General features: G+C 42.6%; 1 protein-coding gene across 1 annotated transcript in view; it reads left to right on the forward strand.

Annotated features, from left to right (window-relative positions):
- Positions 1–13,450, forward strand: part of LOC125895872 (inactive N-acetylated-alpha-linked acidic dipeptidase-like protein 2) — a 791,425-nt gene that overhangs the window by 599,935 nt on the left and 178,040 nt on the right. Inside the window, exon 13 of the mRNA XM_049588047.1 lies at positions 2,236–2,382. Coding sequence (XP_049444004.1) covers positions 2,236–2,382 — 147 coding nt within the window. The remainder of the gene's footprint in view (positions 1–2,235; positions 2,383–13,450) is intronic.

Consider the following 13,450-nt stretch of genomic DNA (forward strand, 5'->3'; position numbering starts at 1 on the left):
TACAGTTAATATTTGAATTACAGTTCGGTTAACATGCATTCGATGACGGCAGATGTCTCTAAAAAATATTATTACTAGAAGGATCTTTAATGACTAAAGGTTTCAGCAAGGGCATGCAAATTCCCACATCAAGTTTGCATGTTCATTAATCACACCATATGTGTTAAAAGCTGTGTAAATGTATTTCAAGCCCCAGTTTGTACCTTATGGTGGTTATAAATGCAGTCACCATTATTTACTGTGAACATTACATGTTTCCAAGGAAGCAAGGATATCTCTATTCACAAAATGGTGTTAATACAAAATGTTCTTATCGTCATTGTTTGTATTTGACAGATTATATAGTAAACCAACAATACATTCTGAAAATACATTATCTTAGAGAGTGGAATAAGCAGCAAAGACAAATGGGGGAGTCGTTTTATGCTCTGTTTTCCAGCATGTCCTGTTACCAGTTTTAATACAGTATATCCTAGTGTTTCTATGGGTGAGTATAGCCATCGTTATAGTGCTATATGTAGCCCAGCATATTTTACTGTTTTGGAACATCATTTTTGGACACTGGCCCTCATTTATTAATAAAATGTACAAACCAGCGCATCTCCGAGTGCAGAAATCATCTTACGATATAGGGTTCTGGTGTGATTCATGAAATATTCTTAAGTAGCCAGTCACAATGTAGAAATGATCTTGGGTGATAAATGTGGCGGCTGAAAACAACTGTCATTTAGAATTTAAGACATGGAGAGACATAATACTGCCAAGAGGAGAAACTTGTCTGAGATAGAAATGGAAACACTGGTGTACAGGGTCCAATGTAACAAAGTGGTTCTATTTGTCAGCGTGAAAAGTGACATCAAAGGAGGTCGGAAAAAAATGCAGTATGCAAATACATCACCGCTGCAGTCAAAAGCATTCTAGTGGACAATAGAACTCCAGCTGAGGTTGGAATATTTCATTTATACATCCATGATATATGCTGACATTAACAGCAGCATTCAATTCATGCAATTTAAAACAAACAAACAAAAAAAATGTGTTATGTTCGTGTTCAACAAGGTAAAATTCTTGTTTTTCTAAATGGGGTCTAATGGCTTTGACAAGAGCATGGATGGACAACTAAAGACACCAACGGCTCTTCTGTCAACACAGGTTGTCTGACGGAAAGGTAGCTCAATGAAAATACTCTCAATATAGCATACACTTTATTTAATATTGATTTTTTTTAGAGGGCACTTTTTTAAGGTGGCTAAAATATTTTTATTGCTGATTCCAATCCACAGCATTACATTGCATAGCCTTTTTTTCCAAAGTGGGGGCGTGCCAACTGACATCTGCAGTATGTAATACACTGACTATGGATAAGATTATCCTATACAACCCCAATTCAAACAATCCAAACTTTCCCTTAAAGTAGGCTACCATACGTGAGTAAATGTTCATTTACATTCCACCAGCGCAAGTAAGTCTGTGTGCACAGCAGGAAACACAAAGTTATCGGTCTTATTGATTAAAAACCTGCGAGCATTCTATCTCTCCACTTCTCCAGTTGTCGGTGCTACTCCTTCTCTTCCCTCTACCTGAGCACATAGTCCTCCATCCTACCCCGCAGCAGCAGAGGGGTCTCTTACCAGCTCGTGGTCTCCTCTGGCGGCCTGCTCCACTTCTCCTCCCTCGTCCTCAGCACACAGCCTGCTCATGATGCTACAGCTGCCTGATTTGAGTAGTTACAAAATGCAGATATAGGCTATTTTGTTCTGTGCTACAGTTCGCTGATCATAGCTGTGCATGGGAAATCTTTGTGTCTTCCTGGGCCCAATATGGTTCATGGTAGCCTTCCTTGCAAATATACAATATTGTAATTTGTATGATATATATTAAAAAGAAGAATTAATCTTATGTCTTGTGAGGCCCATCAAAGCCCCAGGGCGTACACCACAGTAAGCATTTGCATTAAAGCGCAATTAATAAAGAGTCAGTTCAACATGAACCATGGGTTGGTATTTCAGGCAGTTGTAGCAAAGTTTTAAAAATCAATTAATGACCTAACATTGCAAGACAAAGGCCGAGTTTTATCAAGAACTCACCTAATTCATTAACATGACAGAAACCCCCTTACCTCTGTGCCTTTTTATTCTCATAAACCCTGTCTCTGTCTTTGTTCTCTCTCCACCAGTGAATTTTTCTCACCCTGCTTTGTTGTTCTTTCTCTTCACCTTTTGTCCTCTCTGTTAGAGACAGTTGCTGAGTTGCATTCGTGGTGGGAACTGCCCTGGACCCAACGTCAGCTCGCTGCAGTTGCCTGGAGATGTGAATTTCTTCGCCAACCAGCTGGCTGTGCCCACCATGGAGTTTGCCTTCGAGCAGACCAAAGCAGAGGAGGTACCTAAGCCAAAATACCACATCTTTTTTTATTTCCCTTGTTCTTGTTTTGCCGACTGATGGCCTTCTCTTGTCAGACAACACCTCTCATTGCTTTACTCAAGTTTCATGCTAATATGTATGAATATATACTGCAGAGCAGAGGAGCTACTCTACATGCAAGACACAGTCACGTATTGTTTCTCAGCTGTGAACTGCTGGGTTTGCCATAGCCCACCGCTTGTTTATCTTGGGCTGTTAATTAGAAGCAAGACTCCTTCCAAGCGAAGATGCACACACCTGTCAGTTGTCTTTGTGGATCACATGTTGAAGAAAAGTGGCATCTTTAAAGAATCGACACCTACAGTATGTTACCACAGTGACATATCCAGTTCTGACACTTTGGGGAATGGATGTGATAATGACCATCTGCAGCCTATAAGACTAATTTTATTATTTAGATAGGATGAGATATTTTTAGGTCATTTACAGACTCAGCTTGACTCACTGCAATATGGATTATTTCTCTATACAAGCAACACATACACATCAGAGCTTACAAATTATGCATGCCCCATTTACTTCCATTAAAAATGCAGTATTGATGTTTGTTGTACTGCCTTGGGGTGGAAACATAGAGATTTAGCCCCAGCTAAGTCGGCCCACTCAATTTTGGAACTTCTGGCTCGGACGGCAACTTTGAGCTTAATTAGTGCAAGAGATCTTCATGATGTTTATCCGCCCTTGAGGCATCTTGCAACCTGAAAATAATAGGTAGTGGAGGGTGAAATCCAAAGCACCAGCTTTAGGAGGAAAATGAAAACCCTAATTGAATTGAGAACGGTCTGATACATAAATGTGCTTGGCTCTGTTAGGGCAAAGACCAGTATGCATTTATTAGCATTAGCTTAATAGCATTTATACTGAACTGCAGGGTTAAAAATGAGTGGGTAATAGGCCTAGTATTTCCTGTATTATTTCATTTCTTTACTGAGACATTATGAAAGCTGAGTGAGAGTAAACAGTTTCTATGTGGACCTCATTCCTTCATAAAGTGCGATCTACAGTACAGTATATTGTTTCACAATCAAGAACTGTATCAAGCAGCTCAGAATCACAGCTACACAAATAAAAACAGTCCTGCCTCACAAGAGGACTTGGGGAGATATTGTAATATATATTTTAACAGGCCCAGTCTGGCCATCAGAAAAGTTTGGGAATTTTCCTGGTGGGCTTGTCTTGTGAGGACAGGCCTTTTCCCCCCAACCTCCAGCATTTTATACCCTTTGTTAAAGGTCTAGTGAGTAAGATTTTAGGGGGACTTGGTGGTATCTGGTGGTGAGGATTGGAGATTACAACCAGCTGAAACTTCTCACAGATAGAAATGTTAATTTCTCAGGATGTTTTTACCAGGAGCCAAATTACTTGCAGAAACGGACCCAGTGATTAAAACTGGTAAAAACACTGAATAAAGCAGTTTTACATTACAAAAATAAGTGTTTCTTCTATACGCTGTTTGGCATGTTACAGATGGGCCACTATCCCAGCATCTGCTAATGTGTGTTCACTTATTTACTCTGATAAATTAATGTACGCTCCCTTATTTCTGATCCAGATGTTCCAAAGGGTTTGAACCGGGAGCAGAATTAGCCACAGAGGTGTTCTCCGGAAAAAAAATGCACCCGTTAATGTAAACCGGGAAAAACACTGGGCTACTGTAGAAACATGGACATCTCCATGGACAAGGATCTGCTCCCTATACAGATATAAACAACTCAATCTAATGTAACAAAAACACTGTGATACTTTTCTTTCCATTAGACACTAAAAAACATGCCGACTATATTATATTCTATTTCTGCCAATATATATCTCCCTAAATCTTACACACCTGCGACTCATTGGCTCCCTGTGGGCAACCAGGCACAATGCTGGCTACCCTTGCTATAAGGCATAAGATATTTGATAGCCAGTGCAGCAACATAAGTGATTTGTTTAATACCTAGTGTAAATGCAGTGTGCTTTGTGTGACTTTGTAGTGTGAATATAGTGTACTCTGGTGTGTCGAGTCTGCTGGGTTAAATGTAGTTCTGTGTTTAAACACTGTTCACTGTTTTGGGGCTGGTTGATAGCAAAATCCCAGGCTTCTGTTTATTTCTAGTCTGCCCCTTTACTCTATTATGGGGAATAGTTATGAAATTTTTAACTTGATAATGATGAACTTGAACTTCAGGGATGCCCCTTGTATAGATAAATAATGTAACTGACTAAGTTATCTAGGTTATATTTGCAAAAATATGATGCTCAAATCAAATAATGACTTGTGTCTCATGATGATTAGCCAATTATGACCAATGACCAATTAGCCATTGTTTTAAATGGCTTAACTGATAATAGTGCTGCACGTTACATGTGCTGTATTATCCAATATTGTACATGCAGCAATGATGCTACAAACCCACTGGGCTTTGTTTTTATCATGCCTCTGCACTGGCAACAGCCGTAGCCTTAGGTTTTATGATTTCAAGTTGTCCATTTGTCCCATTTATTTCTGCTTGAACTTTACAATGAACTGATTAAATTTTGGTGATTGTAGGTTGCAAGTCAATGTCACTGTGACCACTTTGACCATTGTCCATTTTCATCCACTTATCCGGGGCCGTGTCTTGGGGGGGCAGCAGTCCAAGCAAAGCACCCCAGACATCCCTCTCCACACCTGAGCAAGCGTCTGGTGGCCAGGCCTTGGGCCATGGGGCCTGGTCGAGCTCAGTCCAAATAAGTAACATGGAGCTGCCGCCCTCTGGATCCACCAACCGCAGGAACAGGAGTCAGGGTCGGGTACATTGTGTGCGGGGTGGCAGGCGGGGGCGGGGCCCTGGATGTGCTGATCCCCGGCGTCATCTCATTCTCGTGAACGCAATATCTCAAGAACACCTTAAAGAAATGTCTTCAAATTTGGCACAAATGTCTGCTTAGACTCAAAAATGAGCTGGCTACAATTTGGTGGTACAAGGTCAAGGTCACTGTAACCGTGTCTGTCTCTTTCTTGTGAAGGCAATATGTCAAGAAAGCCTTGAAGGCGTTTCCTCAAATCTGGCACAGGCGTCCACTTAGACTCAAGAATTAACTGATTAGAATTTTTTAGTTGAAGGTCAAGAGTCAAAGTCACTGTGATCTCACAAATCTTGTTTTTGGTCATAACTAAAGAATTTACATGCAAATTGTGACAAAATTTTACACAAACATCTAATAGGATAAATGATGAAGTGATGACATATTACATCCAAAAGATCAAAGGACAACTTCACTGTGACATCATAATGTTCTGCAGATAACTTTTTTGGCCATTACTCAGTGTCATATCTCAGGAACAGAAGGGGAGACATTTGGTCGGTACTGAATTGGTGACACTAATCTTGGGTGTCCACCTTGAAACTGTGCTGATTGTATAGATCTTTTGTGCTGTCAGGGTTAATGTGTGAGGCATCCATGTTTCCACAGACATGGATGTAAACTCTAACTGCAACTTTACTGGTGCACAGAGCCATACAACCGTGAGGCGGTAATTCTATTTTTCTTCATTTTGTTACTGATGAGGGACACTGAACTAAAACATTCATCTCAAAGACACATATAATTCAAAGAGCAACAGATTTATCTACAAGCTACTTTTCATCTGCAGGATGTCTGCCTGAATGCCATCTTCTGGTGACTCTTAATAGGTCGGAACACCTGTGGAGTGCTCCTGTCAGCACAGATAAGAGTCATTTCCTAAGTTAAAAAAGTTGATCTTTTTTTCCCCCAGGCCCTAAAAGTAGGACCAAACATGCATCACTCTGAGAATTTCTGGCCAGTTTGACAGATTTTCTACTCTCAGACACTTGGTGAATTTGGGCCAGGTATGTATCTTAGATGATGAACTCAACTGTGAGGAGAAAGGTCAAACTCCCTGTAGGCATAGAGCAAGTGACCTGCATGTATTATCACATTAATAGAACTTCCCTCCCTAACAACAGTCTCCCCTACTCTTGGGCTACTTAATGACATGAAGTTACGTTGTGACAATGTAGAGACAGTTGTGTACCAGAAGTGTCTAGCAATGTATCACTGCGCTGAAATAGTCGTGTTGTTTTTATAATTTGACAGCCTTCTTGGGTGAATTCTGTTGCTACAGTGGTTTGTAGCAAGGGCACTGTGTGGGCTGAGAAGAAAGTTTTGAAAAGCAGATGTCTTCGCACTCAGCAACATAATCATTAACAAAACTTCTTTTGTCAGTTGGTATTGTTTAGGTCGGAACAAATGCCACAAATGAAGCTCAAAATGCCAACAACACTGTCAGTTTGTGAAATGTTTAGCCCGATTTCCCCTCAGTTATTTTTAACAGTTGTAACTGTCACTTTCTTAACAGTCATACACTGTATTAGTCATATCTCTCATTTTCTCTCCCACACACTGAACACAGATTGTGGCCTGCTCTTTGGTTTTCCCACCACGACACATTATCACTGTTGTCATGGTGAATGGCCCTTACTTTAAGGAGGAGGCTGTAGAGTTGTGATACTGATATCCAAATTCTCTCAAGAAGAAACCTAAGTAGATTTACTCAAGAAGTGTATTAAAGTAAAATGCTGTGGTACTTGTATTTTGCTTAAGTACATCCATTTCAGGTTACTATAATTACCAGTCAATTATCAGGTTAAGATTTTATATAGACATATGATAAGCTTATTGAGTACAACACATGATTAAACCAGGGTTTCCCAGTGCTGGCTTCTGACCCCTTACAATGGACTGTGTCAGGGATCTTTCGGTTGCATAGTAAACAACATCATTGTTCTATGTAGACTTCTGGTCCAGCCACTACTGCATGAAAACAGCATATGAAACACAGAACTTCAGTCTGAATCTTTTTTCTTTTTTTGTTCTGTGTGCAAATGTTCCTTTACTACATTATGAAATCAAGCTTGCCTTTGCCGAAGGAAACAACTAACCACTCAGCAGCAAGGGCCTTCAACTAATTTTGCCATTTCCCACTGTGTATATTTCAGTTAAGGAGGACTAAGGTTAAGCGTTTCATATGCTGTTTTCATGTAGTAGTGGGTGGACTGGAAGTTTAAGTGAACAACAATTACATTTCCTAGCAACTAAAAGATGTCTTCAAAATGGTCTATAATGAGTGCCTCTCTCTATCTTTGCAAAGTTTCAGTTACAGCCTGGTCTTACAGATAACATGAAATGACCATGACCTCTCAACACTGGATAACTTGGTGGTGGTAAAAATTTTTTTAATTATGTGCCAGCACCACAGAAACAATGCCTACAGAAAGTCATTAGGATGCATTCATGTGGTGGACACACAATCCCTGATTCAACATCATCACTAAACAGGTGTGGGTTAGTATTCCGGACTGATATGTAGTAAGATGAGCAAGACAGTCTATGCTGGCAGGAGGTCAGAGTGAAAAACAAACATAGGACTTTCATACAGACAGCTATTCGTGCCCCGTGTGAAACTGACAGTCAACATCAATTTATTTCAACTCTGTACTAACATCAGGTGACATGATATAGTTATGTGACATACTTACAAGAAGTATGCAAGTAGTCCCGTACAGGGGTGGCTGGCCAATAGAGGGCGATCGGGCACTGCCCCTCCTTGAGCCACAAAAGAAAAGAAAGATGATGATAATAAATGTATGATTATCATCACCTCTATTGTCATATATACACACAATGTATTAATTATTCTGATCATTTTCACTTGAAACAGCTCGTCCTGCCTCTGAATATCCAATCAGCCGCAGTGTGAAGTCGCGTTCCGACCCTTCTGGCTGGAAATCGCCCCAATCACTCTCATAGACTTTCATGTAAAAGGCTTTTTTTTTTCTAAAAGCAGGCACTCCAGTGCAATCTCTATGGGTTCCGGGAGGGCTGTACTTCATTGTGTGTTCATGAGCGTTGAAGTTGTAATGTGGAGACAACATGGACATTAGAAAGAAGATGTGTTGTATTTTATCACTCAAAATGTTTAAAAAACACATTGTCACCCGTTTCCACTGAAATATTGCTTTACGGTCTGAAACTCATTTTTCCGATTATTCCGACATCACATGAGGCAGCGCCACTGCGCAGCGGTCACATTCAAGATCAACATGGCTAACGTTTCCAGCTGATCCAAGAGGATTTTTAACCCTATAGATTAAAAAGGAACGATGCATAGTGCGTCCAAATTCACACCTGTTCTTCTCTGTGGATTTTTTCCGTGGCTGTTAGCGAGAAGCCACACATATCACGTGAAACAGCGGTAACAGTAGCTTTCCGACAAGACCAAGCACTTGACAGTAGTCCAACGTTTTCACGGCAAAAAAAAATGATAAAGTTACACTAAAATTATGTATAACACAGCTTTCATACAGCTTTGCACACACATTACTCTTGGATGGATTACTTGCAAATGCAGGCTCACACAGAAATGCCGTGCATATCACATGAAAGCGCAGGAGCAGAGCTTTCCAGTGATACCACACACATCATTGTGCTGTCATCCCATCATGCTATACATACAGATCAATTGTCTACAAAATAAAAACCTGACGAATTTCTTTACAATCCATTATACGGATCTTGTTATCAGTCAACTTCATATAGTGAGGAATATCATATCTTACCACATCTTACCACATGCACCCAGACAACTGTAGCCTAATTATGCATGCATGACAGGGCAGTAGTCACCATATATATTGAGGGGGACAAAAACCACTATTCAATGCAACTATCTGCAATCAGCACATAAATGTATCTCTATATCGACTGTCCCGTCACATCTGATGTCAAATCAAAGGGGATCGGCACCGTTTGGCACGCGTAATGGAACTGCTCCCGGCTGTGCCCCCGGCTGTGCGGCTGGCTCGTCTGGCTCATCCTCGTCCTCCTCCTCCTCCTGCTGCTGCGACGTGGCACCGTTTGGCACGTTTGGCACACGTAATGGAAACCCAACCTGATTTGATTAACACAGCTGCAAACTAATGAGTTCACATCCCTCTCAGCCAACCACAAACAGCCACAGCATCAGATAGGGAGTATATATTCAGCATCTGTCATCTTAGAAAAGTCAAAAGAAAAGAAACAGAGTGAGACTGCGAGAGAGAAAGAGAGAGTGCACGAGAGAAACGCTGTGAACGAATTGTAAGTTATGTCCGGTGTCTTAAGGGTTTATGTGCTTCATGTGATTGCCTATACAAATGTTAAAATGTTCTTGCTGAACATGAACATGAACATGAACATTGATCTACAAAGATGGAGTAATGGAGTAAACTCTCATTACGCCTTCGCACGGCGCATTTAAGGGCGAGGAGAGGGGCTCATTTGATTGGTGTGATGTGTGTAAAACCCACTCTACGCCTTCTCTCCTCCCTCTTTCCGACATGCGCAGGTAGGAGGGACGGAGGTGGGAAAGAGCACGGAGTGCCAAACTTGCAAAACACCTAGTTGGCGAAGCACAGGTGCGCTGCGCCTCCCCCTCGCCCGGTCTGCGAAACTAGAGGCCACGTAGTTAACGTCAGTATGTCCTTTGGTCCAGTCGCCTTAATGCAGTGTGAAAACAAACCAACCGGACCAAATGTATACAGTGTAGCAAAAACACGGACCTTGGTCCAGACCTTGGTCCAGACTTTCAGGTGTGAAAGCCCCCTTAGATGTCTAATAAATGTCAGCAGTTCCATCAACAAAGCATTCCCCTTCTAAACTTCTCAGTGAATTTCATTTAAATGTCTGTTTAAGGGGTCAAAAAAATATCCATTATTTCACAAAAAGAAAAGTTGAAATAAAAATGAAAAATCAATGAGGTTTGTGTCACTGAACTTTCTTCTTTCCTCCCTGAGTAATCATGTCACCCCTCAGAATTTCTAGTGACCCCAGTCCAGTGGTTCCCAATCTAGAGGTCTTCTCATGATTCATAAAGAAGTTAAAAGTAGCTTCACATCTAGCTATAACAGTAAAATGCTGCTTGCACAGTGAGGCATCGTATCTCCCTTTGAGTACTTCATCCACCAAGGCATTTGGGTTTCCCATGATCACATCGATCATGGAGGTTATGTAGATGGAGCAGGCTGAGAGAAAATTGACTACGTCATAAAGGTTAAGTAGCTACAATAGTTCCAAAAGAACCTCCTGGGTGCCAGATGTACAAACAGCAAATACACATGAAAATGGCACAGGCTGAAGTAGTATTTTATAAAGAGAAACATGATCAGAATATGCACACCTCATTGGTACCTCAGTCCAGGCATGTTTTGAGACTGAAGCGTGTCTTGGTGTAGAAAAGGTGCACTTTTAGACAAGCCTTCATCAGTTAAAGACACACCTTCAAGTGGGTAGTCCTGTTTAATGAAAATGCAAATCCCTGCTGGGCCGGGCTGCTGATCAACCCAAGCCAAGACAAGCCAAGAAATCCCATGACTGTCAAAAAGGGGTAAAGGTGTAGGAAGAAGGAGGCATCTATTTCCTTTACTGCCGTGTTGGTCAATATTACAGTCTTGAGCTGGATGGGAGCTGCATCAGGGAGCTAGGTTAGTGAGCGGAGAAGAGTAGTGGTGTGAACCAACTCAGTGAAGCTGAACACTAGTAGTATTTCAGAGTAGCTTCAGAGATCTGGTGGCAAATCTAGGGGCTCCAGAAACGAGGAGGTTGCAGCAGTCCATGTGGGAGACATATCTGTGTGAGCATCTGGGCCACTTCCCCAGTGAAGAAAGGGCAATCCCTGTCCTGTCCTCATCCTGAGTCACTCACAGGTCCCCACTCTGAGAGGTCTGCCAGGCATGCAGTGATGTGTGCATCCCCCTGAATGTGAAATGAGGGTAGAACAAGAGAAGCTGGACGTCTTCAGCATAGCAGTGGTATGAGAAGCCATGCAAGTGTAATTTGATTTTTGATACTTTCTCTTGATACTTTCATGGGGGGTGGGGAGAGAGCAATAGATGCTTCTTTGGGAAAGCATCAATCCCACTCTTTTTTCCTGCTAGTATCTCTTGTTGTAAATTCATTCATTCATTCATTTCCGTAACCGCGTATCCTCTTGAGGGCCGTGGGGGCGGACATTGGGCGAGAGGCAGGGTACACCCTGGACAGGTCACCAGACTATCACAGGGCTATGTTGTAAATTGTCACATCATTTTATAAAATGCGACACAGCACTGCACCATAATGCATTTCTGACATAAAACATTGAAACCATTGAAAAGAAATGAAAAAAAAAAAAAATGACATCTGGCGTATCCACATAAACAGCAGAACACAGATATAACGTCTCCTGTGTAGAGTTGTATGCAGTTGTTCTGTGGCAGCCTGGTGTCATTCGCATGTAATATAATCGAGGTAAATGCAGTGAATGGCTGTGTGTAATGGTGCTGAGCCCTGGTGCAGCACATCTCAGATCAGAGGCTGCAGATTTATCAACATACATGTCCTACTGCCTTCACATGCTGCAGGGATGTAATGAACTGGAGGAGAAGCTTTTCACACAGTATAAATCAGCTGTTGATGACAGATACTGTAAGAATAACTCATATTAATTCATAGATCAATGCAGACTGATTCATCAGCGTTCCTGCTTTGCCCACATGAAAAGTGATACCTATTTAAATGTATTCACTGCATAGAGGGGGTATTGCACTCAATATTGTAGTGTGGTTCCAGTGTCAGTCTTTGGGTGGGATGGGTGGGGTGATGGCTTTGACGGCCTGGGGGAAGAAGCTGTTAATGAGCCTGGTTGTTCTGGCTTTAAGAGAGCGGTATCTCTTTCCAGAGGGGAGGGGGAGAATAGGGAATGTCCAGGGTGAGTGGGGTCTGTGCTGATGTTTCTGGCCTTCCCGAGAAGTCGGCAAGTGTAAGTGTCTTTGAGGGGGGCAGTGTGGTCCCAATGATCTTCTCTGCGGTCCTCACCACTCGCTGTAGGTCCTTCCTGTCCTTTGCGGTGCAGCTGGTGAACCACACTGTGCAGCAGTAGGTCAGGATGGACTCAATGGAGGCCCTGTAGAAGTTAACCAGCAGTGGGCCTGGGAGGTGGGCCTGCTTTAACTTCCTGATGAAGTAAAGTCACTGGTGGGCCTTCCTCACCTGATAGGAGGTGTGGATGGACCAGGTGAGGTTGGCCAAAATGTGGAGACCAAGGAATTTAAAGCTCTCCACCCTCTCAACTTCCTCTCCTTTGATGGAGAGGGTGGGGGGCTCAGTCTTTTTTGGATTTTCTGAAATCCACAATAATTTCCTTGGTTTTGACTGTGTTGAGGTCCAGGTTGTTATGGAGGCACCAGTCTGTCAGGCATTCGACATCCTCCCTGTAGGCTGACTCATCGTTGTTCCTAATCAGTCCTACAATGGTGGTGTCGTCAGCGAACTTGACGATGGTGTTTGTGGGGTGGATGGGGGAACAGTCATGGGTGAAGAGGGAGAAGAGGAGGGGGCTGAGGACACACCCCTGTGGTGTTCCAGTGTTCAGGATGATTGTGGAGGAAGTGCGATCTTCCATCCTGACGTGCTGAGGTCTGTTCCTGAGGAAGTCAAGTATCTATGCGCACAGTGAACTGCCTAAGCCCACGTTGCTCAGTTTCAGGACCAGTTTTTGGGGGATGACTGTGTTGAATGTGGAGCTGAAATCCACAAACAGCATCCTTCCATAGGTGTTGCTCTGGTCCAGGTGAGTGAAGGCTGTGTGGAGCGCCATCATGACAGCATCCTCTGTCGACCTATTAGTTTGGTATGCAAACTGATGTTGGTCAAGGTCAACAGGGATGGCAGACTTGATGGAGGGGAGGATGAGTCTCTCGAAACACTTCGCAATGATGAGCGTGAGAGCCACTGGGCTGTAATCATTCAGGCAGTTCACGGTGTTCTTCTTAGGTACAGGAATGATGGTGGCTGATTTGAGGCAGGTGGGAACCACAGACTGTTGAAGCGAGAGGTTGAAGATGGTTGTAAATACCTCTGCTAGCTGGTCTGCGCAGGTCTTGAGGACACGCCCAGGGACGCCATCTGGGCCTGACGCTTTCCTCGCACTGACTCTGCGCAGGGTGGCTCTGACCTGGTGTGG

The sequence above is a fragment of the Epinephelus fuscoguttatus genome, linkage group LG10, assembly GCF_011397635.1.
Source record: "Epinephelus fuscoguttatus linkage group LG10, E.fuscoguttatus.final_Chr_v1".
NCBI classification, from domain to species: domain Eukaryota; kingdom Metazoa; phylum Chordata; class Actinopteri; order Perciformes; family Serranidae; genus Epinephelus; species Epinephelus fuscoguttatus.